The 25,268-nt window shown below is 41.3% G+C and overlaps 2 protein-coding genes across 4 annotated transcripts; both read right to left on the reverse strand.

Annotated features, from left to right (window-relative positions):
• Nucleotides 1-25,268, reverse strand: part of LOC122871907 (NLR family CARD domain-containing protein 3-like) — a 752,187-nt gene that overhangs the window by 430,903 nt on the left and 296,016 nt on the right.
• On the reverse strand, nt 264-25,104 carry mlpha (melanophilin a). 4 transcript variants are annotated; one of them, XM_044187562.1, is made up of 16 exons: nt 25,044-25,104; nt 21,330-21,445; nt 19,629-19,748; nt 15,947-16,168; nt 14,478-14,590; nt 13,482-13,526; nt 12,776-12,834; nt 12,595-12,684; nt 10,126-10,228; nt 8,119-8,312; nt 7,741-7,821; nt 7,342-7,566; nt 4,530-4,691; nt 2,254-2,310; nt 2,016-2,061; nt 264-1,841 (listed from the first exon to the last, which is right to left on the reverse strand). In XM_044187562.1, the coding sequence occupies exons 3-16, from the start codon at nt 19,736-19,738 to the stop codon at nt 1,798-1,800; spliced, it is 1,551 nt and encodes a 516-aa protein (XP_044043497.1). In that variant the 5' UTR covers nt 19,739-19,748; nt 21,330-21,445; nt 25,044-25,104; the 3' UTR covers nt 264-1,797. The 4 variants fall into 4 exon arrangements, with proteins under 4 accessions (XP_044043497.1, XP_044043496.1, XP_044043495.1 ...); XM_044187561.1 differs by lacking the exon at nt 25,044-25,104 and adding an exon at nt 5,641-5,811 and having other exon boundaries at nt 10,126-10,225; nt 21,330-21,451; XM_044187560.1 differs by lacking the exon at nt 25,044-25,104 and adding an exon at nt 5,641-5,811 and having other exon boundaries at nt 21,330-21,451.

The raw sequence follows: 25,268 nt of genomic DNA on the forward strand, positions 1-25,268 counted from the left end.
TTAGACCACATGGTCTCATGTTGGCCTTCAGGCTCCAGGTGAAGCAGCACCTGGCCCCTCAGACGTAAACGATGCCTTTAGGACGTGTCGTGAAGGAGCAGCATGAAGGGGGGCGGGCTGCCGGTCCAGACCAGCCTCACACAGATCCAGAACCGTTTCACTGCAGAACCGTCAGAGGAAACTGCTCCTGGTTACATGTTTCAACATAAAAGCACCACCTTGGATCTTCCTTTTATTGTGAAGGCAGAATCAATAACTCATCATCAGGGAGTTTATCTTGTAGTTTATTGATCAGAAAGCCAAACACGGAGACACAGATCAATGATCAATACAGTATTTCCTTCCATCTATAATCAATATATCAAAGAAACTAAACATTTTTATGGTCGATTTGTCTCAAAGCTACGGAAGCCCGGTGTTGCCAGGATTAAATTACAATCAGTAAAATATCTGAGTGAAGTATTTTATGACTCAGTCTTTCATAATAACATTTTAATCAAATCAAACAGATTTTTTATTTATTTTCAGTATTTTAAATTAAATTCACCGTTACAGTTTCATCAGTTTGTTCATTTAACTGAAATATTTCAGTTGTAAAAGAAGAATATATTTGACCTGTAATCAGAAATACTTTATATTTAAAATGTCACATCCGATTCAAGTTCAGCTAATTAAATTTAACTAATTCCTAAACAGATTTTAAATTCATATTTATTTCACTTCAGTAGTTCTCGTGTCAGTTTTAACATCGAAAAAGGAAATTTGATGTTTTATTTCAGAACATGCCTCATGAAAATATATAATAATATTATATAATGTTGTTATTTGTTCATTTTAAGTATAGTTTTAATTGTGGATTTTAATTGTTTCTTTCTAAAAGAGTTTTTGTCCGATGATATTTATAATATATCTGTAATTTTACTCTATTTAATGTGTTTATTGTTTTCTTCATAATTTTACTCACTTTGCTTTTGCTTCTTGTTTTTTCTATATGCGTTTGTCTAAATTTACCCTTTATAATGTTCCTATTTTAAAAAATGTCTTTGTACTTTTCTTTATTTTATTATTACTGCTGTTTATGTGACTAAATGTGTGTAATTCTTTTAGTATTTTTGGAAGATATTTTAGACATAATGACAGAAGTTTATATACATCAGTATCGTGGTAGTAGATTACAAACTTAACGTAAAATAAAACTGTATTTTTAGAGTCAAATGATTCGGTGTCACTGTTTTAGGCCAAAATAATAAAGTAAAATAAAACCGCAACAACAACATTATATAACGGTCTCTGCGTAACAGATAGTTTGTACAGTACGACCTGTTTTCATTCAGCGATGCGTACATTTGGAGGCTAAGTTTGATCCATATTTATTTTTAATGCACTTTATAACTATTTTTCGCACCTAGCGTGAGAGAAAACAGCCGAACGTTTCCATTGCAGGAAAACAAGCGTTTGATCAAAGATGTCCAGTTTAATCAGTTTTGAGGCCAATAAAAAGCTTTCGAGGTTGACTCTGCTGTTTCAGAGGTTTCATCAGCATCTAACTTCAATCTGCCATCGAGTCTTTAGCTCTGAGTTGATTTAATAAGCTTTTGTTTTTCCATATATTTCATTTTAGTTCAGCTTTAAAGAGAGAATGTCTCTGCAGGTTAAACAGAAGAAGAAGGACGACTCTGATTAACATTTAGCAGAAAAACACTGCAGGGAAGAAAAGAACCAGCACAACGCTGTAGATAATGATCGTTTTGTTTTCTAATTTCTTCTTTGTGTCTAAACTCCAGCAGCTTTCCGGTTTCAGTACATGTTGTGCGATTTCCACTGAGCTCCGTTAGTGGTTTCTGTCAAGAGAAGCAACACGTTAATAAAATTACATTAACGGGTGAAATAAATCCTTTATGAATGAACTCGTTTTCACTGTCAACAGATAAACTTTCTCTGAGAGCAGCCGTTTAGTCTTCAGTCGATAAACTATCATCCGTACGTGACGTAAAACACATTCAAGGGTTTCTTACTGGGAAAGTCTTGGCTTGTCTTTTTCCTCTGATGAGATCCAGAAACCTGTTGGAGCAGATCACAGATGTTCAAACATGGTGACAAGAAGGGAATCAAACCCCCAACCAGGCGAAAACAAATCATCTGGAAATAAGTACAAGATGACTTTCTCACAATTACGAGACAGTTTTCTGATAGTTGTTGACAGTTGTATAACGATCGTTCTGTATTTATTTATTTATTTAACCACAAACTGACCTTCTTCTTCGATCCTGCGGCGTTCAGAGCAGCGATCTTACTTTCTATGTCGGACACCTGCAGAGGAAAATATCAGCATCGTTTCCTAAAGTTCGGTGGACATTATTCATCTTGTTATAATGATGTAACGTCTCATTATTAGCTCAAATCTGTCGTGATTGTGAGAAAAGATCTCGGAAATACAGAATCTTGAACTCATAACTATACGATCGTTTTCTCAGATGAGAACGGGATTGTTTTCGCATATTTAGGAGATAAATATCGTAAGCAGACTGAGATCTCAGATGATAATGCAGTAGTTTTTGTTAGAGACAGACATCTAATTACATGGTTTTCTCATGAGCAAGATAGTTTCTTGACTACAAGAGATAAAGACAAAACAGCTTTGGTGGATCTTGTAATCTTGAGATTGTTGTCTCACAAACAGCAATAAAGATCTCTTTTGCGAAAGACAGCTATTTTAATTAAGAGATCGTTTTCTTATTATTACTACAGTTTTTCATGAAATATTGATCTGACAAGAAAACTGCTGTGGGTGGAAAAACAAGATGGTTTTTCAATAATGACACGTTTCTTATCCTTATAATTACAACATCATTATCTCCTAATTCCAAGTTTTCAGGCTCCGTGCAGAGTTTTCGGGCTCCAGGCAGAGTTTTCAGGCTCCAGGCAGAGTTTTCTGGCTCCCTGCAGAGTTTTCGGGCTCCGGGCAGAGTTTTCCGGCTCCAGGCAGAGTTTTCGGGCTCCGTGCAGAGTTTTCAGGCTCCAGGCAGAGTTTTCAGGCTCCGTGCAGAGTTTTCGGGCTCCAGGCAGAGTTTTCGGGCTCCGTGCAGAGTTTTCCGGCTCCGTGCAGAGTTTCTGGGCTCCGTGCAGAGTTTTCGGGCTCCAGGCAGAGTTTTCGGGCTCCGTGCAGAGTTTCTGGGCTCCGTGCAGAGTTTTCAGGCTCCAGGCAGAGTTTTCAGGCTCCGTGCAGAGTTTTCTGGCTCCCTGCAGAGTTTTCGGGCTCCAGGCAGAGTTTTCAGGCTCCAGGCAGAGTTTTCGGGCTCCCTGCAGAGTTTTCAGGCTCCAGGCAGCGTTTTCGGGCTCCCTGCAGAGTTTTCGGGCTCCCTGCAGAGTTTTCGGGCTCCGTGCAGAGTTTTCGGGCTCCCTGCAGAGTTTTCGGGCTCCAGGCAGAGTTTTCGGGCTCCAGGCAGAGTTTTCGGGCTCCCTGCAGAGTTTTCGGGCTCCAGGCAGAGTTTTCGGGCTCCAGGCAGAGTTTTCGGGCTCCCTGCAGAGTTTTCGGGCTCCAGGCAGAGTTTTCTGGCTCCCTGCAGAGTTTTTGGGCTCCCTGCAGAGTTTTCAGGCTCCAGGCAGAGTTTTCAGGCTCCGTGCAGAGTTTTCGGGCTCCAGGCAGAGTTTTCGGGCTCCGTGCAGAGTTTTCCGGCTCCGTGCAGAGTTTTCTGGCTCCCTGCAGAGTTTTCGGGCTCCAGGCAGAGTTTTCAGGCTCCAGGCAGAGTTTTCGGGCTCCCTGCAGAGTTTTCAGGCTCCAGGCAGAGTTTTCGGGCTCCCTGCAGAGTTTTCGGGCTCCCTGCAGAGTTTTCGGGCTCCGTGCAGAGTTTTCGGGCTCCCTGCAGAGTTTTCGGGCTCCAGGCAGAGTTTTCGGGCTCCCTGCAGAGTTTTCGGGCTCCAGGCAGAGTTTTCGGGCTCCCTGCAGAGTTTTCGGGCTCCAGGCAGAGTTTTCTGGCTCCCTGCAGAGTTTTTGGGCTCCAGGCAGAGTTTTCAGGCTCCGTGCAGAGTTTTCGGGCTCCAGGCAGAGTTTTCGGGCTCCGTGCAGAGTTTTCCGGCTCCAGGCAGAGTTTTCAGGCTCCAGGCAGAGTTTTCGGGCTCCCTGCAGAGTTTTCGGGCTCCAGGCAGAGTTTTCAGGCTCCAGGCAGAGTTTTCGGGCTCCAGGCAGAGTTTTTGGGCTCCCTGCAGAGTTTTCAGGCTCCAGGCAGAGTTTTCGGGCTCCAGGCAGAGTTTTCGGGCTCCGTGCAGAGTTTTTGGGCTCCGTGCAGAGTTTTCAGGCTCCCTGCAGAGTTTTCAGGCTCCGTGCAGAGTTTTCGGGCTCCGTGCAGAGCTCATAATTACAGGCTGCTTTCCTCCTGAGATGTGGATCAAGATCATTTTCTAGTAATAACAAGTTCAAGATTTCATATTTAAAAGAGACAGACGGCTGAGTTCCTGACTCTATATCGATATCAAACCAATCATCACGTAGCCTGTGTCGTTATGTCATACAGGTGTGCGTCTCGACCCACCTCGCTCTCGGCGCTCTGGACTCTGGCGGCGGTCAGAGCCATCACGTCCTCCAGCTCCGACAGCTCAGAGTCCGTCGTGCCTCCGAAACGATTCTTGGCGCTCTGCTCGAGTCGCCGCAGCTTCGACTCCAGTTCGTACGACTGACCGGCTGCGATGTACACCTGGACAGGTAACACGACAAACACACCTGTGTCACCTGAGAGGGCGCTAACACACCGCTGATAATAATAACAACAGGGCTGCGTATGACTGCAAAACACACGACTGGTTCTCTGATGGTGCTCACGTGAAATCACTTGACTTGATGATAGAAACGACATGTGAGATAAATATCTCATTACTATGAGATCACTTTTTGTACAAACTAGATCTTTTAAATTTGAAAAACATGAATAATATAATCTCATGATATGTGACCTTGTATATATGATCTCAGCTTTATGGTATTATGACGATGAGAGTTTCTGTCTTGATAACTGGATAAAGTGGTGACGTTGTTTTCTTGAGAGATCAGATCTCGATATTATGAGATTTCTGATTGAGAGATATTTTTCTCATGAGATACAGATCTACAAAGCTAAAGCTTTTGTAGATGAGATATGGATCTAGTAATGATGAGACAGTTTTTTCATCTTGTTCTTATAATTACAAGACATTTTCCCGTAATTGAAAGATACGTTTCCATAATTCCGTAAATACAGAATAACATTTGCTAATTTTCTCATAGTTATTTGAGGATCTCTAAGTTTTCTCATGTATAAGGAATAGTTTTATCAAACATTACAAGGCCATTTTTTCCATATTCATGAGATCTCCCAGGAGACGGGACTTCAAACTGGGGCTTAAAAATAACCAGAAACTGATAATTGAAAAATGCCCTTTTCTAAGTTGAAACTCTGCTTTTGCTGGACCCAAACTGGAACCAGTGCTGCCCAGTATGTTTTACAGATGCCCAGCCCTGGTTGTGACACAGCAGCCGGGGAGATTTGAAGCCAGTCCAGACGTTTCTGTCATGCTTCAGACGAGGCGGGAGGGTTCGGCTTAGTTTGACCTTCAGACAAAAAGAGGTTAGGGGGGAAACGAGGCGTGCAGTTCATGTTTGAAGCTTACATTTTCCTCAAGTTCCCTGAAAGCATCATCTGCTTGCTTAACGTCAGTCCCTACTAAGTGGGATCTGTCGACCGGCTCTGAGAGGCCGTACTCGACCATTGCGTTTTCTGTGGCATTAATGGTTCTCAGGACCTCAGTGGTGAGGTCACAGAGGGCGGCAGCAGTTGATCTCTGAAAGCCATGTAGAGGGACAGATGTTAGCAGCTGGAAAACAACATCTGAACCTGCAGCAGCTACCGGCCTGGACGCAAAAATACCAGCAGAGCCTGGAGGTGCTTTTCTTAATCTGAATCTCTCTTGGACGAAGAGTAACTTTCACGTCTGTGGGAACAGTTTATGATTAAACTTTACTATAGAGAGGCCCACTGTCTGACGTATATCAGAATATTAGAGGATGTGGTACAAAATTAAAATGTCAGAATATAAAGTAATATACATATTCATTAGGGTTAGAGAGAAATCAAATTTTAAATATTGTTAATTTTCACTTTGCTGCTGGTCCCATCTCACCACAATACCCACAAAATATGCTGCATCTCTTACATCTGTCTTGTGTTGACAAGATCGTTTGAGCAGCGAGACATTAAATCTGTTCATTTTGTGAGAACAAGATAACAACGTGAACATAGATATTAGGTCCTTCATGTTTTTACAAGATAAACATTATTATATTTCAGGACTAGAAATCGTGTTTTGAAAATGTAAACTCAGTGAACACAGGTGTTCCTTGGAGCTACAACAACAGAACCAGAGTATTAATACTAAAGTCTTTTGACGACACTCAGGACTTACAGAGTCTCGGAGTTTGTTTGAATGTGGGTTATGTTACGTGGATGAGTAAACACCACTGAAGAAGACTCGTGTGATATCGGCCTGATGTGGTTTGCAGGCGGTCCAGGCAGGCAGCTGCTGAGCTTCACATCTACACAAACTGCTGTTCGAGCAGCAAAGACGTCAGAAGGCTGTTAACTAACGCAGGAGGCTGCCGGTTAGTGAGGAGGCAGCCATGCAGCCTGATCTTTACTGCTGCCTGCAGGAATATCCGTCTGTTACATCAGAAACACCCAAACAGCAAAGAGTTCATCTTCAAAACGTCCTTCATCCAGTTCAGGAAGGAAAGTCACTGAAATGTTAACGATCCGCTTTTCAGTACAAATCTTTCTAAAACGCTGAGATTTTATTCTTGTAATGAAGTGATACTAAGTCATGAAAATGATTATTTTTCTTTGGTGAATACAATGTGCTTCCATCTTATTTTGGAGTGGAACGCTTAATATATAATTATATAATAAATATATCATAATGACAAAAGCCTGAAAGGCCTATTTTAAATGTATATTTCCTTTTTGAAATGTCTGTTCAGACACGTTCATGACTTTTCTCTGGGGAGAAGCTGAGCCATGCGTGGACTCATCACAAATGGGACCCTGGACGTTCATGAAACACCCTAAAAACTAAAAGAAACCTGAATGATATTGTTTCAGCGAGGTCAGAGACCTCAGCGACGTGACATCGAGGTCTGAATTAAGGTCGGAACCATCCTACTTGAACAAGATATCAGATCCATCTTTGTCTGAATTAAGGACAGAAACACTGAAGCTGTTTCAGAAGCCTCCAGGTTCCCATTTGCAGTAAAATCCACCGTGACTCTGAGCCCATAAATAAGCCGGGTCAGATTATCCGTCCTGACCTCCGTCCTACCTTCTGAGCCTGAGTGGGCATCTCGTCGCTGGATGAGCTCAGTTCTTTGTCCTTCAGAGAGTCCAGAGGGACCACCGGGCCGCCCCTGATGCCGGCCGGACTTTTACCCACTGAGAAGCACTTCTTTCCGGCCTCGTCGTCCGACGACAGGCCCTTATCGCTCAGGTTCCCCGCCAGCTCGCTCAGCTTCCTCCTCAGCTTCTCCTCCTCGTTCGGAGTCGACGTCTGCAGGATAGAAAATATATTTATTGATGAAATTCCTCCCGGTATTTTTAAATAAAACAGGATTCTGTCTGAGTAGTCGGTAAATTAAACCATCGACAGGTAGCCGAATTTGACTTTGTCTAATTAAAGAGGAGATTTATGGAGTTCTTTTGAAGCCGGTCCGTCCCGTCTCACCTCGTCAGCAGGTGTCATCTTCTCCTCCAGGCGGCTCAGCAGACTCTCAATGGCCGACATGCGTTTGTTCAGCTCGTTCATCTACGAAGTAAAAACCAAAGCAAGAGAATCAGGAGATGGTCAGGATGTATGATGATGACGAAGAATTCCAGGTTCCATGTCAGATGCTTTTTGGTAAATTTTCTGGTAAATTTTCTGGTAAATTTTCTTTTTCTAGTTTTCAGAGTAAAAGAATCTTGTTTTGTCAGCAAAAATGTTCGGTTTCCACTGCGCGACTGTTGCCGTGTTACGCTGAGGATGAGGACAGATGATTGGCAGTAAAACAGGTAAATAGTATAAGAGAGTACAAACACACTGTGATTGGTTGTTTGTTCTTACGGGCGGGGCTTGTCCCAGGTTCTCCTGGGAGGAGGCTCTGCTGTTCCTGCGGCGGTGGGGGGGTTGTTGGTACATGGGGGGGTACCTCGGGTAATCGTCCTCATCGGAGGTGTCGACGTACTGCTGCCGAGCCACCGAGGAGCTGATCTTAGACAGAGAGCGAGTCCGGACCATCCTGCTCTCCCCATAGTCATCTGACAACACACAGGTAAACACACACAGGTGAACACACACAGGTAAACACACACAGGTAAATACAGACAGGTAAACACACACAGGTAGGTACAGACAGCTAAATACAGACAGGTAAACACACACAGGTAGGTACAGACAGGTAAATACAGACAGGTAAACACACACAGGTAGGTACAGACAGGTAGGTACACACAGGTAAATACAGACAGGTAAACACACACAGGTAAATACAGACAGGTAAACACACACAGGTAGGTACAGACAGGTAGGTACACACAGGTAAATACAGACAGGTAAACACACACAGGTAAATACAGACAGGTAAACACACAGGTAAATACAGACAGGTAAACACACACAGGTAAATACAGACAGGTAAACACACAGGTAAATACAGACAGGTAAACACACACAGGTAAATACAGACAGGTAAACACACACAGGTAAATACAGACAGGTGAACACACACAGGTAGGTACAGACAGGTAGGTACACACAGGTAAATACAGACAGGTAAACACACACAGGTAAATACAGACAGGTAGGTACACACAGGTAAATACAGACAGGTAAACACACAGGTAAATACAGACAGGTAAACACACAGGTAAATACAGACAGGTAAACACACACAGGTAAATACAGACAGGTAAACACACACAGGTAAATACACACAGGTAAATACAGACAGGTAAACACACAGAAAGGTAAATACATCACTTTTATCTCAACTTAAAACGTACTGCACTCTAACTGTATTTCTGGTTTATTATTATTTTGGTCTAATTGTATTTTATTTAATTTTATGTCTTTTTAAATCTCATTTTATTCTGAATCTGAATTTTATTCAGGTTTTTATTGCTTATTGTTTCTGAATTATGTTTTTCTCTGCCTGTGCCTCTACAGCCTAAGACTACCTCACCTTTCCCTCACCTGCCTCAACTTTACTTCACCTTTACCTCACCTTCCCCTCACCTGCCTCACCTTTACTTCACCTGGCTCACCTTTACCTCACCTGGCTCACCTTTACTTCACCTGGCTCACCTTTACCTCACCTGGCTCACAGCAACCAGTGAGAGACTCAGCAGATCATTTTACTGCTGATGTCATAGAGTCTGAACCACATGTGTGTGTTTTAATGTACTCTGTGTGCTGTGTGTTTTTGTGTGTATTTGTGTGTACTGTGTGTACTGTGTGTATTTGTGTGTTTTTGTGTGTACTGTGTGTATTTGTGTGTTTTTGTGTGTTTTTGTGTGTATTTGTGTGTACTGTGTGTACTGTGTGTTTTTGTGTGTACTCTGTGTATTTGTGTGTATTTGTGTGTTTTTGTGTGTACTGTGTGTATTTGTGTGTACTGTGTGTTTTTGTGTGTATTTGTGTGTACTGTGTGTACTGTGTGTATTTGTGTGTTTTTGTGTGTACTGTGTGTATTTGTGTGTATTTGTGTGTTTTTGTGTGTTTTTGTGTGTATTTGTGTGTACTGTGTGTACTGTGTGTTTTTGTGTGTACTCTGTGTATTTGTGTGTATTTGTGTGTTTTTGTGTGTACTGTGTGTTTTTGTGTGTACTGTGTGTACTGTGTGTACTGTGTGTTTTTGTGTGTACTGTATGTACTGTGTGTACTCTGTGTACTGTGTGTTTTTGTGTGTACTGTGTGTACTGTGTGTACTGTGTGTTTTTGTGTGTACTGTGTGTTTTTGTGTGTACTGTGTGTACTGTGTGTACTCTGTGTACTGTGTGTTTTTGTGTGTACTGTGTGTACTGTGTGTTTTTGTGTGTACTGTGTGTACTGTGTGTATTTGTATATATGTACCAGGTCTCGAGGCGTATCGGTCCAGACTCTTCCTGCGGTTCACTCGGTGGTTGTACATGTCGTAGTCCACGTCGTTCCTGTAGCCTCGATCCTCATGTATCTGCTGCACAAAACATGTGAAATACATGCAGCTAATCATTAATACACTAAGAAAACAACAAACAAGTATTTTATTTATATTTTTCACTAAAAAAAGTACTCAGTACTTGAATTGTCCAGTTTTCATGTCAAAATGTGTCAATGTTTTATGTAAATAAAATATCGTTTTCATAGCAAAATGTTTTCCATGTTTTGTTTCAAACATTTTCACATTTTTTTGGCACAAAAAAAAAACATTTTCAATTTGGGGGGAAATTTAATTTTTTATTATAAATGTTTTACTACTGAACATGTTCAGGTGTTGTGTACTTCAGGTGTTGTTGTACTTCAGGTGTTGTTGTACTTCAGGTGTTGTGTACTTCAGGCGTTGTTGTACTTCAGGTGTTGTTGTACTTCAGGTGTTGTTGTACTTCAGGTGTTGTGTACTTCAGGTGTTTTTGTACTTCAGGTGTTGTTGTACTTCAGGTGTTGTGTACTTCAGGTGTTGTACTTTAGGTGTTGTGTACTTCAAGTGTTGTTGTACTTCAGGTGTTGTTGTACTTCAGGTGTTGTTGTACTTCAGGTGTTGTGTACTTCAGGTGTTTTTGTACTTCAGGTGTTGTTGTACTTCAGGTGTTGTTGTACTTCAGGTGTTGTTGTACTTCAGGTGTTGTACTTCAGGTGTTGTGTACTTCAAGTGTTGTGTACTTCAGGTGTTTTTGTACTTCAGGTGTTGTTGTACTTCAGGTGTTGTGTACTTCAGGTGTTGTACTTTAGGTGTTGTGTACTTCAGGTGTTGTGTACTTTAGGTGTTGTGTACTTCAGGTGTTGTTGTACTTCAGGTGTTGTTGTACTTCAGGTGTTGTGTACTTCAAGTGTTGTGTACTTCAGGTGTTGTGTACTTCAGGTGTTGTGTACTTCAGGTGTTGTTGTACTTCAGATGTTGTTGTACTTCAGGTGTTGTACTTCAGGTGTTGTGTACTTCAAGTGTTGTGTACTTCAAGTGTTGTGTACTTCAGGTGTTGTGTACTTCAGGTGTTGTTATACTTCAGGTGTTGTGTACTTCAGGTGTTGTGTACTTCAGGTGTTGTTGTACTTCAGGTGTTGCTGTACTTCAGGTGTTGCTGTACTTAAGGTGTTGTGTACTTCAGGTGTTGTGTACTTCAGGTGTTGTACTTCAGGTGTTGTGTACTTCAGGTGTTGTGTACTTCAGGTGTTGTGTACTTCAGGTGTTGTACTTTAGGTGTTGTGTACTTCAAGTGTTGTTGTACTTCAGGTGTTGTTGTACTTCAGGTGTTGTGTACTTCAGGTGTTTTTGTACTTCAGGTGTTGTTGTACTTCAGGTGTTGTTGTACTTCAGGTGTTGTTGTACTTCAGGTGTTGTACTTCAGGTGTTGTGTACTTCAAGTGTTGTGTACTTCAGGTGTTGTGTACTTCAGGTGTTGTTGTACTTCAGGTGTTGTGTACTTCAGGTGTGTTGTACTTTCAGGTGTTGTGTACTTCAGGTGTTGTGTACTTCAGGTGTTGTGTACTTCAGGTGTTGTTGTACTTCAGGTGTTGTTGTACTTCAGGTGTTGTGTACTTCAGGTGTTGTGTACTTCAGGTGTTGTGTACTTCAGGTGTTGTGTACTTCAGGTGTTGTTGTACTTCAGATGTTGTTGTACTTCAGGTGTTGTACTTCAGGTGTTGTGTACTTCAAGTGTTGTGTACTTCAAGTGTTGTGTACTTCAGGTGTTGTGTACTTCAGGTGTTGTTATACTTCAGGTGTTGTGTACTTCAGGTGTTGTGTACTTCAGGTGTTGTTGTACTTCAGGTGTTGCTGTACTTCAGGTGTTGCTGTACTTAAGGTGTTGTGTACTTCAGGTGTTGTGTACTTCAGGTGTTGTACTTCAGGTGTTGTGTACTTCAGGTGTTGTGTACTTCAGGTGTTGTACTTTAGGTGTTGTGTACTTCAGGTGTTGTTGTACTTCAGATGTTGTTGTACTTCAGGTGTTGTACTTCAGGTGTTGTGTACTTCAAGTGTTGTGTACTTCAGGTGTTGTGTACTTCAGGTGTTGTTGTACTTCAGGTGTTTTTGTACTTCAGGTGTTGCTGTACTTCAGGTGTTGTTGTACTTCAGGTGTTGCTGTACTTCAGGTGTTGTGTACTTCAGGTGTTGTGTACTTCAGGTGTTGCTGTACTTCAGGTGTTGTGTACTTCAGGTGTTGCTGTACTTCAGGTGTTGTGTACTTCAGGTGTTGTGTACTTCAGGTGTTGTTGTACTTCAGGTGTTGCTGTACTTCAGGTGTTGTTGTACTTCAGGTGTTGTGTACTTCAGGTGTTGTTGTACTTCAGGTGTTGCTGTACTTCAGGTGTTGTTGTACTTCAGGTGTTGTGTACTTCAGGTGTTACCTGTACAGACGGTCGGCGTGAATGAGGGAAATATTCCTCGGGGTCGAAGTCCAGAGGATGAACTGACAGCAGACGTTTACTTTTCCTCATCTGAAAGAAAAGAAGAAATAACGAGTTTTAAAGCTGCAGGATTCACATCTGATTCACTTTCAGAAGATTCACATTTTTATTTTCACGTTACCGATTTGAAGCGCTGAGCATCGGCCTCTCCGTGTTCGTCCTCGTTACCGTTGTACACGTCTACAGGTACAAATACAGACTTTTACACAGAATCACGTAGAGACGTGTTCATTTTCATACAGAGGATGAAGAGAAACGGTTATTTATACGTATATTTGTATGTATATATGTTAAGTGTTGTTATCTGAATAAATACCATGTGTGCCTGCAAACTGTAGGTGGTCTCTTCTTTTAGCTGTTTCTCATTTGCAGTGAGTCACAGCTTTAAAACTATAATTCAAAATGTGGAGATTTTTATCCAAAGAGCGACAGCAGACTCTGCTGAACACATAAATATCAAATGTGTGTTTATAATCCGTAGAAACGGTATGTTGTTCAAGCTAAGAGTTATTAGCAATTCAAGAACTACAGAAAAATCTGGAGATTTTACACCAAAAAAGGCTCTTTTAAAGTTTAAATGTTTGTTGGTGAAATGTTGGGAAGGTTTTCAAAGAGGAGTTTCTTATTATTTTGTACATGTCAGAAAAAAGCCCATTTTTAGTGATTTGTATAAAAATCATCAGATTGCGTCTGAAAGTCAAAGTACAGATTGAAGCTCTGAGTTAAAGACTTTTCCTCCCAGTTTCTCGTTACTTGATCCGTCTGCGTGTGCGGCTTGAATCAAACAGTTTATACGTTGATGTAAAAGTGTTTCAGCAGCGACTCACGGCTGCGGACGTCCGGCATACTCTGAGTGTCGTCGTCACGACCACCTGAAGAAGAAAACACAGGAAGTCGTATTAGCATGTAGCATTTAGCATCTGAGTTCAAAAGAAAAAATGTGTTTTCTAACAGCTGAATAATTAAAAACTCTTTTCTTTTAGTTGTTATGTTTCTGTTAATACTAAACAGCTTCAGCGTCGCCAGACCCCCATATTATAATAATAATAATAATAATAATAATGATTATTATTATTATTATTATTATTATTATTATCATCATCATCTCTTCTTGTTTGTAGAGAAATAATTCATGTTTACAGTATAAACATGACGACAGAAGAATGGTCATCTGATTGCATAACTTTATTTATAAACCCTCCCATGAACAGGATGAATAACCAACAATATTTCAAGAGGAGTAGAAAAGAGAGGGATTTATTGATATTGATATATAAATATTATATAAATCTAATGTTTTATATACATTTGGCACATAATGAGCGATAACTGACACATGAGATCTACGTGATCTTTTTCATGTTTTCAAAAAGTATTTTAAAAATTACCTGTTTTTCTTTGTAAAAGTCATAATTAAAACTACATGATTCCTTAGAAATTTCTATATTTCATATTTCATATTGTACTGAGGTTTATTGGATTATGTTCATATAATTCTTAATTTAATGATCATTATTTGTTCTCAGCGGAATTATAAAAAACTAACATGTTCTGTGACGTCTGTTTGAACTTTTGCAAACAATAAATCGAGTAAATAAAAATGTAAAAGTGTTTAATAACAGAGCCTGCTGGCGTTTAACAGCCTCAGTGTGACTGATCTCTGATCAGTAAGCACACCATGTGTCTCACAGCTGACGGTCCGATGACCTCATGTGACTCTGAACTCTGTTAATAAAGTTTAACATTCAAAACCAGCTGTGTCCCAGGCCCCGCCCACACACAGGTGAGTCCTGCAGGTAACAGTGATGTCAGAGCCGACTCACCGTCTCCGTTCAGCCTCTTGTACAGTGACCTCATCACCTTGGCGCTGCCGAAGCGCTTGAAGCGGTTTCTCACGTTGTCATGGTACCAACCCACAGTACCGATCTTCAGCACCCTGCAGAAATACACAACATGTACTTCAGAGTACACACAACATGTACTTCATAATACACACATGTACTTCATAATACACACAACATGTACTTCATAATACACACAACATGTACTTCAGAGTACACACAACATGTACTTTAACCTGAACAGGTGGAGCGCTGAAGCAACATGTAGATCATACATCAAGCTGCAGGCTAACACTTTAGCATACACTGTGATGAGTCATAGTAGCCTTTAAGCTAACACCTTAACAAATAGTCTCCAAGCTAACACTTTAGCATGAACTACATTACTTCAGATGACAGTATTGTGTTTATGTAGTATAGGTGTTTATGTTTGGCTAACACGTTAGCAAACACTATGTTAACTGAAGCTAAAATTGCAGCACAAAGTGAAACACTACTTTAAATGATAACTAGTAGCTTGCTAATACTTTAGCACACAGTCTTAAAGGTACAGTTCACACCAAAATCTAAAACACGTTTCCTCTCACCTGTAGAGCTGTTTATCTATCTGGACTGTTTCGGTGCGAGCGGCAGAGTTTTGGAGATATCGGCCGTAGAGACGACTGCATGTTTTGAATATAACGGGACTATATGGCGCTCGGCTTGTGGAGCTCAAAGCGCCAAAAACTACATCTGAAAAACTCAACAGCAACGTCTGTTTCCAGAAATCACGACCCGGCTACTGGAGATAATCCACAGGTCTGTGTTGAGCAGTTTCATGTGGGAACTATCGGTAGAAAGAAAGCAGAAAGTAAAATAGATGGATAAACAGCTCTACAGGTAAGAGGAAACATGTGTTTTTGATTTTGGGGTGAACTAGTTAGTGCTAACACGTTAACATACACAATACTCAGCCTCAAGTTGTGTAAAGTTTGTCTCTGACACAAAACGACGACACTGCACCATCACATGTTGTCATTTGAGATCATCTGTTACTCAGCACAGATTCTTTTTGGTGTCTGATGCACTCGCGTTCAATATAAGGTGTTACTTTCTGCCGAGCTTTTAACAGAGATTGAGACTCGCCTCGGGTTCCTGTCTACCTAGCATCCTTAGACTTAGTTCCTTTTTTCTCACATGTCTTGACCTTTATAAGATCTCAGGCATACAAAACTGGTTTAGACGAGTTTGTACAACTGTGTAACTGCGACCCCCCTCGTACTGAACGCATTTCTGTGTCTGACCTTTGCAAAGAATAAAACTTAGAAACTGGAGTTTATTTCAGGCCTCACAAGTGAATCTTTTTCCCCACGACACTGAATTCTTAGATGTGTTGGTGTATCAGTGTTTCTGAGACAGATACGTTCCTTACCTGCGCTGTCAGTAGCCACACCTACCTGTGGGTGTCTCACCTGGTCATGCGGCAGTTGTCACACACCCAGCCGTGCTCCTTCTTGTTGTAGCGGCTGCAGGACTTGCAGGTGTACATGCGGCAGTCCAGACACTGGCGTTTACTGTTGACCAGGAACTTAAAGGGCTGCAGGCAGCGGATGCAGTGCGAGTCGGACAGCTGACTCTGAGAACCCAGCAGCTCTCGCTTCGTATCCTCCTTCTCGATTTTAGTCTTCAGATCACTGCAGAAACAGACAGGAGACAGCGAGGATAATATTTCATGTCCGGGGATACAGATGTGGTTTGAGGACACGTCAAAGTGCTGAAGTGAAGCAAATCCTTCCAGCCATGTGACACTTCGAGTCAGAAACCTCCCTCCTTCTCAAAGGCCGTTTTATTTATTAATATTAACACTATAATTACTATTCTACTATATAATCTCTCTCTCTCTCTCTCTCTCTCTGATGGCCGCCCACCATTGAGTCTGGTTCTGCTCGAGGTTTCTGCCTCTTAAAGGAAGTTTTTCCTTGCCGCTGTGGTCAAGTGCTTGCTCATGGCGGGATTTGTTGGATCTCTGTAATTAATATTATAAAGAGTTCGGTCTAGACCTGCTCTATAGGAAACGCGCAATGAGATAACTTCTGTTATGAATTGGTTATAAATTAAATTTAATTGAAATGAATTGAACAAACCTCCAGAAACCCAGAGAAGAACCCTAACCCCATCCACACTGCAGACAGGAGCTGCTAACAGCTAATGCAGCTACTTTTAATGGAGACACTCTTGACTGAATGGATTTCTACTTGATGCTTAATATTAACTATTGTTGAAAGGAGTCTCAGTGAACAGATGGTGCAGCAGCTGAACATCTTGTGTTGTGAAAGAACAGTTTGTTCTGGTTTCATGTGACTGAGTCATTAAACCTCGAGGGAACTGGACCACAGTGTGAAACCATACACACAGTCTTCAGTATACTGATCCAGCCACAGTGGACCTGTTGTTTACTGTCACATACATTCACATCACGTTTCCATCATCACACTGCTGGAAGCAACCAATCAGAGTCCTCTAAACGTCGTTCAAAATGGCAGAAACGTCTCTGAAGTTCCTCTGAGAATCAAAGATTTAAGCTTCAAACTCAGAGAATTCACGTTCAGATGCTGAAAATTTAACTGAACCGAATTTAAAATGAATCAACAGGAACAAACCTCAAAGAACATTTAATGAGTTAACATCAAGGAAAACTGCCCCAACGACCGAAAGCTCAGGAAGCAGAAATGTTATCATTAGAGTTGGAATTAGTTATTATTAATTGTATGTAAAATATCATTTGAATAACCAACATATACATATGTAGCACAGAAGATTATGTGTTACTGCTCTACAGACAGACAGATCAATACTTCTCGACCAATCAATGAGCGTCCAGAGAGCTGAAGAGACGTCTTTGTCCAACCGTATCTGACAATCGTATCAAACAAAGAAAAGCCGCAACTCCTTCTGTCTGAAGTTCTTAGAAACGTCTCTCCGTTCGAGTCAAAGTTTAGTTTTGTACATTTTGAACATTTTTGTATCAAATATCAGAAAGTGAGACTCTTTTAGTATCAACGAGGTAACATTTTTAAAATCGCTGTTAATGAATCAATGTGTGACTCCGGGGTCACTTGTTGTTTCATTTATCCACGTTTTGACCCAAACGGTGACTCAGTTATTTCACACTGAGGTAATATTCACTCGCTGTCAGTGATGTGTGCTTTACCAAAGTAAAACGTGGGTATTTTTGCACAAAAAGCTAAAGTTTGACCTGAAAACCGTCACAGATGAATTGTTAGTTAGTGATGTCGATAATCACATGCTGCTGGACGGGTTTTGCCAGCCCAGCATCGTGTCGGTGCAGTAATCAAACGATCAGGTTCATTACTTTATCTAAAGCTGTGGCTGTCTCACATGTCGCTGTTGTTCATTACTGTGTTGCCATAAAGAGTTTCCCCTCGGGGAAGTATTTCTGATTTCTGATTCTGATGTGGGTCGCTGTTGTATCCGCCTGTCACAATAAAGGCTGAGATAGAAACATGTGAATTTAGCTGCTGAAGCGTGTTTCTTCTGTGGAAATCAGATTACCAGCAGCTTCCCGTCGACACAGCGGAACAATTCCTCCTTTCAGACTGAGGACAGAAGCTGCTTCTTGTCCCTGAATCATGTCGTTATTGATTATCGGTGATCATTTATTGCTTCACACTGATTCTGATTTGTGTCACAAGAAAACTCGTCTGGATATTTCACTCAGACTTGAAAGGAAATGTGTGTAAGACAAAGTTTCTTTACTCTCTGTGAGTGTGTTTGCCCCGGGGCTGATGGGAGTCGGAGTCTTCAGTGGGGAACACAGAGTCTTTGTGAGCTTCCTGTTTGCGGCTGCAGACTCTGGTCCGTGTGACTGAGTCGTGACTGAAACAACAACGACGTCTTTCACGCTCACATTCCTCCAGAACTCACATGAACCGGTCGATTCACAGAAACAGCTCGTTAAATATAACGTCATGTTCATCACTGATATTATTGCATATTGCACTATTTATGTTACATTTATTCTGATCCAAGATCTGTTTTCACAGTTAATAAAAAACTATTTTTATAATAATTTGTTTAGAATATTTATATATGTTACATATGTATTTCTAATATATTTAGTTTAATATACGGCAATATATTCAACATCAAAACATATATTTGAAACGTGATTTTAATACGTTCATACTTAATATTATATTAAAACATGTATTTACAGTAGTACTTAATATAAGTACAATCTTATTATACGATCGAAAATACGTAAAATATTTAAGTACGCATACATGTCGTATATTGCTATTAAAATATATGTTTGACATATGTGATTTTAATGTTCAGTATTATGAAAATGTCTTTTTCTAAATTAATTTGTCAAATATGAATTACGTATTATATAATTATTAAGTGTTATAGTCAATTATCAGTTTAACATGCAATCTTATCTCAGATATGTATATTAAAATTTATAGACAAACATATTTCTAATTGAACTTATGTGCTCACACCTTATTGTCTTTACATGACTAAATATATGTTTGTATGTAAAATATTAATTACAGTGTGAGGCGTCACACTGAACTGGTTTTCAGTGTTTCTCTGAAGAACAAAAGAACCTCATTGACAGACAGATACGGTGAAAATATACGTCTGTAATCTGATCTGTGACGTTTATTAAAAAATAAAACATTTAATACCGACCAGCTGTTTATATAGTTATTGATCAGTATGTAAATGTGTTGATGTCTGCAGCCCAAAGCTCCACAGAGCAGCTCTGTTGTTAAACTGTCCAATAAAACACGACGCCTCACGTCACCTTCAGACAAACTACATATTAGATTTACACTCGGGATGATGACCATGGACGCTGACTGAAAGCTCTCACCTGGCTAGCAGCTCCTCACATCTCCCAGAACATCAGAGGGAGTTTCACAGGAAGAGTTTGGCAAATCCACCACATGTTAGTACTTAATAAAGTGACAGTCGTAGAAAGAATCTAAGTCAGGTCCTCCGCATAGTCGATATGAAATGCATGCTGGGATACTTGTACATAGGATCCTGATAAACCAGGAGGAGTGAGACCTCTTCAGGTTATTTAGACTGATAAGGAGATGACAGGCAGACAGACAGACGTACCCGAGTCGCTCCTCTTCTTTCTTTCGGAGGTTAAAGTCTCGTTGAATCACCTCCCAGACGTGTTTGGCCTCTTCGTCCGTCAGACGAGACAGATCCAGTTTACGCTCCATGACGTCCACACTGAAATCAGACGAAGTGTCAGCAAACAAATACATTTAAAGTAACGTGAACATCCAGCAGAGCAACATGATCATCACGCTGACAGTAGTGACTCATGGAGTTCCTCAGGGTTCTGTTGTTGGTCCTCTGTTTTTTCAGTTCACATGCTGATGGAGGTCGTTTGTCAGTGCATTCAAAAACACAAATGTTACAATGAAGGAGGAAGATTTTGAAAAGAAAGATTTAAATATTTTGTGAACAAAGCCAGAATATTCTGAGGAAGAAATTCAAAGATTTCAAGAAAATAAATAATATTTAGAGATAAAAAGTTATATTTGGAAAAAAGGAAAGCGATATTTTATTTTATTTTTCTGAGGAAAAATGAAAAAACTTCTAATACTTAAAGAAAACAATTAAAATATTTTGAGAACAGCGACCTCTGTGGCCACACGTGGTAATTACAGGTTCACTTTTGTGGTGAAATCAATCAAATGTTTCTCAGCTGATCTGCAGCAGAGCAGAAGTAGAGACGAGTCCATGACGTCGCAAACACAACAGTTTCTACTGAGTTAGCTAACGTTAGCCGCCATTAGCTCCTGGTCTTACCAGACCACGACAGGCTGAAAACATCTGAGTATGTTGAATCAAACAAAGCTGCGTTTGATGTTTGACAAAACTTTTCTTTTGTATTCAGACTGAATTTCTGCTGTCAGAAGTGAAGGAAGAAGGTTTTTAATTTGATGTTTCTGCTGTTTTTAGTTTTATTTTAAACTGGATTCTGTTTGTTGTCTGTCTCCTGTTTCTTTTGCTGGTGTAATTTGACTCATTTGTTGAGTCCTGAAAAAGACAAAGATCCAGTAATAAACAAGAATAAAACTCGACACCTTTTAGATATTAATGTTGTGACGTGTTAAAAGTGATGAAACATCTTTACATCGTCGCATTAAACTTCATTTAAACTGAATTTGACTATAAAAGCTACATTTAAAAAACTGGATTCAGCCTTAAAATCAGTGTAAATCACGAAACGTGTTGATAATTCAGAGCTGACGTGAGTTAATTAATGTTTCTGTGATATAAAACTCGGAGAGCCGCTCGTCTGTTGCACTTCGTCACCACACCCTGAAACATGTTACACAACACGATTCACTCTGAAAACAGAGACATTTAATACATTAAACTTTATCTTTAACATCGACACAAGTTTAAATCCGAACAGCTGATTAAAACCTTCAAAATAAAAGCCAGTGAAGTTTCATCTCGTCGTATTAAATCTTGAGCAGCTTATTTCAGCAGCAGAAACAGAAAAAACAGCTTCAGTTTATATCTTCTGTTCATTCATTGATCAGCTGACTAAAGTGTTGCATTCTACAGATCAAACTACTGAAAACAAACATTAAATAAAGAACAAATGTGTGAAAATAAAGATGGAAATGCAGCTTTGTTGGATGATTAAACAGCAACAAGCGTCTCAGTGTTTCTCAGTCAGTTACAGAAACTTTAACAGTCTGACTGAATGAAATCAGCTTCCAGTGAAGTCTGAATGAGATGTAATGAATGTTAATCTGATGGAATAAATGAGATTAAAGAATAAAGACTCACCGTGTGTTTCTGTGCTCAGGCTGAAACTGATGAAACGTCTGACTGAGTTCAAACTGAGAGAATCAGCTGATCACATGACGACCGTCCTCATGACAACAGCAACACACTGATTCACACTGAAACACACACACACAGTCTTTAAAACAGAAGAAAACAAACCGGACAGCTCGAGAATAACATCGTAACATTTAGAAAAGAAAGAAAGTTTAGATGAAGTCAAAATTTAAGAGGAAAACGTGATTGTTGGATAGATATGATACATTTTAATGTCACAATATTTAGAGGAAAGATTGTTGAAGTTTACACGAAAAAGTTATTTAAGATATTTTACACAAAAAGAGTCACAACACACACCAACACAGGGAAATACACACAAACGCACAGTTGTGTGACACTGCAGCTGCTGTGAGGAGAAAAAATTAGACTTTTTGAGAGTAAAGTTGAGATCAGGTTGTAATTTTAGAGGAAAAGTGATGATATGAAAGAAAATGTGTAATATTATAAAATCAGGCTGTAATTTAAAGAAAACAGCGGAGTTGTTCAGAAAGCTCCGTCACTCAGAAACTTCATGTTCAAGCAGCCTCCAACTCGCCTTCCTCTTCATCAGTGGGATGATGCTGCCCTCTGCTGGACTGGAAGAATTCAACAATCTGCACAGGTGCATGAAGGTGTAGGCCGCACAAAACCTTTAAGGGCACATTCACTGAATGTAAAGCGAGCAGGTTTGTCTCAGGCTGTGATACACTATATGGCCAAAAGTTTGTGGACAGCTGACAGAGTAACATGTGACTGTGACACCATGTTGGATGGAAAAATAGAACAAGTGGTTGTGGATTCAAATCCTTTCTACTTCCATTGGAGTAAAAAAGAAAGAGCAGCTATACCATCTGCTCCCAAACCTGGATTTGAACCCAGTCCACCTGGGTAGGAACCGGGAGTCCTGACCGCTAGACTATCAGAGCCAACAGGACAGGTGGATCTGTTTTTTCTTGTAAATGATGAGACAAGCAGCTCAACAACAAAGTGATTCTAAACCAGAAGCCAGAGAGTCCGTCCAGGTTTTCTCTCCGGACTGATGGAGGTGAGTCTCCTGCAGGTTCCTCTCAGTCTGATCGTCTTTGTCTCTCCGGTTGTTCATGTTCATCAGTACTGAAGATGGTCCAGCGGGGAGAGACTCCGACCAGCAATGTGGAGCTGTGGGTTCGAACCCCGGCTCAGGCCACCTGAGGTACGTGACAAATGTGTGTGTGGTGTGTGTGTGTTCAAAAAAGCAAAAACACTAAAAACAAAACGTCAAAATCAACTAAAACCGACCGAAATCACGTTGCGTACATTTCCCGTCGCGAATTTCCGCCGTTGTCCGACTGCAGCGCAGCTGATCTTCAGGGGAACAAAGAACAGGTGAGTCCAGGTGGGTCGAGCTGGCTGGCTTGATGAAAGCCAGCTAGTGAGACGGGTTTTTGTGTCTCGCTTCAGTATTTTTTATTTACACCAAACGAAGAACGTGAGAAAGAAATGCTGAACGTGAAGTGATTTCAAAACAAGACAACTCTGAACCAGGAACAGCAGGAAGTGTTGGAAAGCATTAATGCAGAACTTCATTACCGACATCATCACAGACTCTTTGTTCGTCTCTGATCTCAGGTCAGTTTGTTTTCAGCAGAAACAAGTTCAACAGCAGTTTGAAATCCTCCTCCAGTCAGAGCTGCAGTCACCTGTACAGGTGTGTGTTATTAATGTAAAGCAGGATGTTGCTGCTGCAGCTGGTGGAGCTGGAGCTCATGTTGAACCGGTTTGTATCGGACTGCAGCTGATGATTATTGATCGTTTGGTTTGTAATTAAGAAAACAGTTAGAAATGCCGCCACAGTTACCCAGAGTCCTCTCTGTTCTTATACACGTTTCCTGTGTCTGTTGTTGTGTTTGGATTTATATTATATTTATATTTAACAGTAATAAACATGGAAGCTTTCAGTGGCATTAAAGCTTCAGACAATAGTGGAGACAGAAAGTCGATCCTCCACAGTTCCTGAGCCGATGTTCGCTCGTCTCCTTGGACCAACAAGCCCAGAGGCAGAGCGCCACACAGCAGCCGCCCCGTAACACGCACAGTATTTATGTTACACAGCAGCAAGACGGCCTCAAGGTTCCAGGACTCTCTGTCCTGGAGGTTTCAGCTGGTGGAAGACCTGGGGAAGCACCGCCCGACTGCACCATCTGCACCAACTACACCAACTGCATCAACTGCACCATCTACACCATCTACACCAACTGCACCATCTGCAACCAACTGCACCATCTACACCAACTGCACCATCTGCAACCAACTGCACCATCTACACCAACTGCACCATCTGCACCAACTACACCAACTGCATCAACTGCACCATCTACACCAACTGCACCATCTGCAACCAACTGCACCATCTACACCAACTGCACCATCTGCAACCAACTGCACCATCTACACCATCTACACCAACTGCACCAACTGCACCATCTGCAACCAACTGCACCATCTACACCATCTACACCATCTACACCAACTACACCATCTACACCAACTGCACCATCTGCAACCAACTGCACCATCTACACCATCTACACCAACTGCACCATCTGCACCATCTACACCAACTGCACCATCTGCAACCAACTGCACCATCTACACCATCTACACCAACTGCACCATCTGCACCAACTGCACCATCTACACCAACTGCACCACCTACACCAACTGCACCATCTGCACCAACTGCACCATCTACACCATCTGCACCACCTACACCATCTGCACCAACTGCCAAAACCAGGCCCATTACTGCAGTGCTGGTTGGATCCAGGGAGCTACATCACCACTAACATACTGGATCAGAGTTCAGGAGGAGGAGACTCAGCTGTTCTGCAGAGCTGTTGGGAGGACTCTGGTTCTGGTTCTGGTTTTGGACGGGACTGAGTTATTAGTAGCAGCCTGGATATTTCCTCCACCCAGATTCAGTCTGCAGCCGTTAGCAGAGAGGAGAGCTGCTGCAGTATCTGAAGACTACAGATGGATCAGAAACCAAGGAGGATCTCAACAGACCATCAGGACGCCGCACCGGCCTTCAGCGGGCCGAGGAGGTTAAACCCGTTCAGACTCTGCCGCTGCAGGACGAGGCGTCCGATCGGGATCTTTTAGTCGAGCTTTATATGAATCCACTGAAGCTACAGACGTTCATTTCTGCCGGAGACCAGCTGACGTCGGAGGGGAAACTTTGTGACTGTGCACGATGACAGGCAAAGCTCTTCTTAGCCCTTCAGATTAGAGACAGCAGGTGAGTCCAGCTGAACATACTGAGGACGGACAAGTCTGGACCTGTTCAGTCTGACCACTGCGGGGGACAAACGCTCCCCCACAATGCACCACAGAGCGCCACAGGAAGTCATTCCTGCCTGTGGCCATCAGACTCTTTAACTCCTCCCTCTAAGTGTCAGTCTATATGATCCGAAGGCACTAAACTGGACATTGATCATTAACATCTCTGCAATACTTGAGATAATGTGCAATATCCACCGTCTCATTATCATCTTAATAAGCTGCACTTACTTTGACAGAACTCATTATTGCATTATTAAACCGTACATACGTATCATCAGCCTCTAAATCCACTTTGTACTTTACACTTATTTTCATTTTATACTTATACCCACTGTGTACTTAATTTATTAATCTCACCTGTATTATATATTTTGCTTAGTGCTTCTCTTCCTGTATAATAATGATGACATCATGGCAGGTGTTAACGACATTAAGGGAAAACTGTAGAATCCAAAGTCTTCTAGTCGTTTACACTCATTCACTGATGCTGGTGGAGGAAAGAAGCTATTTAAGTCGAGATCAAAGGTCTTTACAGAGTCATGACGTTACACACTCCGCGACAGTAGGTGGCGGAGCATTTAC

This window comes from Siniperca chuatsi, linkage group LG24 (genome assembly GCF_020085105.1).
Source record: "Siniperca chuatsi isolate FFG_IHB_CAS linkage group LG24, ASM2008510v1, whole genome shotgun sequence".
Lineage (NCBI taxonomy): Eukaryota > Metazoa > Chordata > Actinopteri > Centrarchiformes > Sinipercidae > Siniperca > Siniperca chuatsi.

Coding starts and splice junctions, on each gene's coding strand:
- mlpha (XM_044187560.1), bottom strand. CDS start 19,738: ATGGAGCGTAAACTGGATCTGTCTCGTCTGACGGACGAAGAGGCCAAA. Junction 5,812..7,341: donor TGCCCACTCAGGCTCAGAAG/GTAGGACGGAGG, acceptor CATGGCTTTCAG/AGATCAACTGCTGCCGCCCT. Junction 2,311..4,529: donor TCCAGAGCGCCGAGAGCGAG/GTGGGTCGAGAC, acceptor TTTCCTCTGCAG/GTGTCCGACATAGAAAGTAA.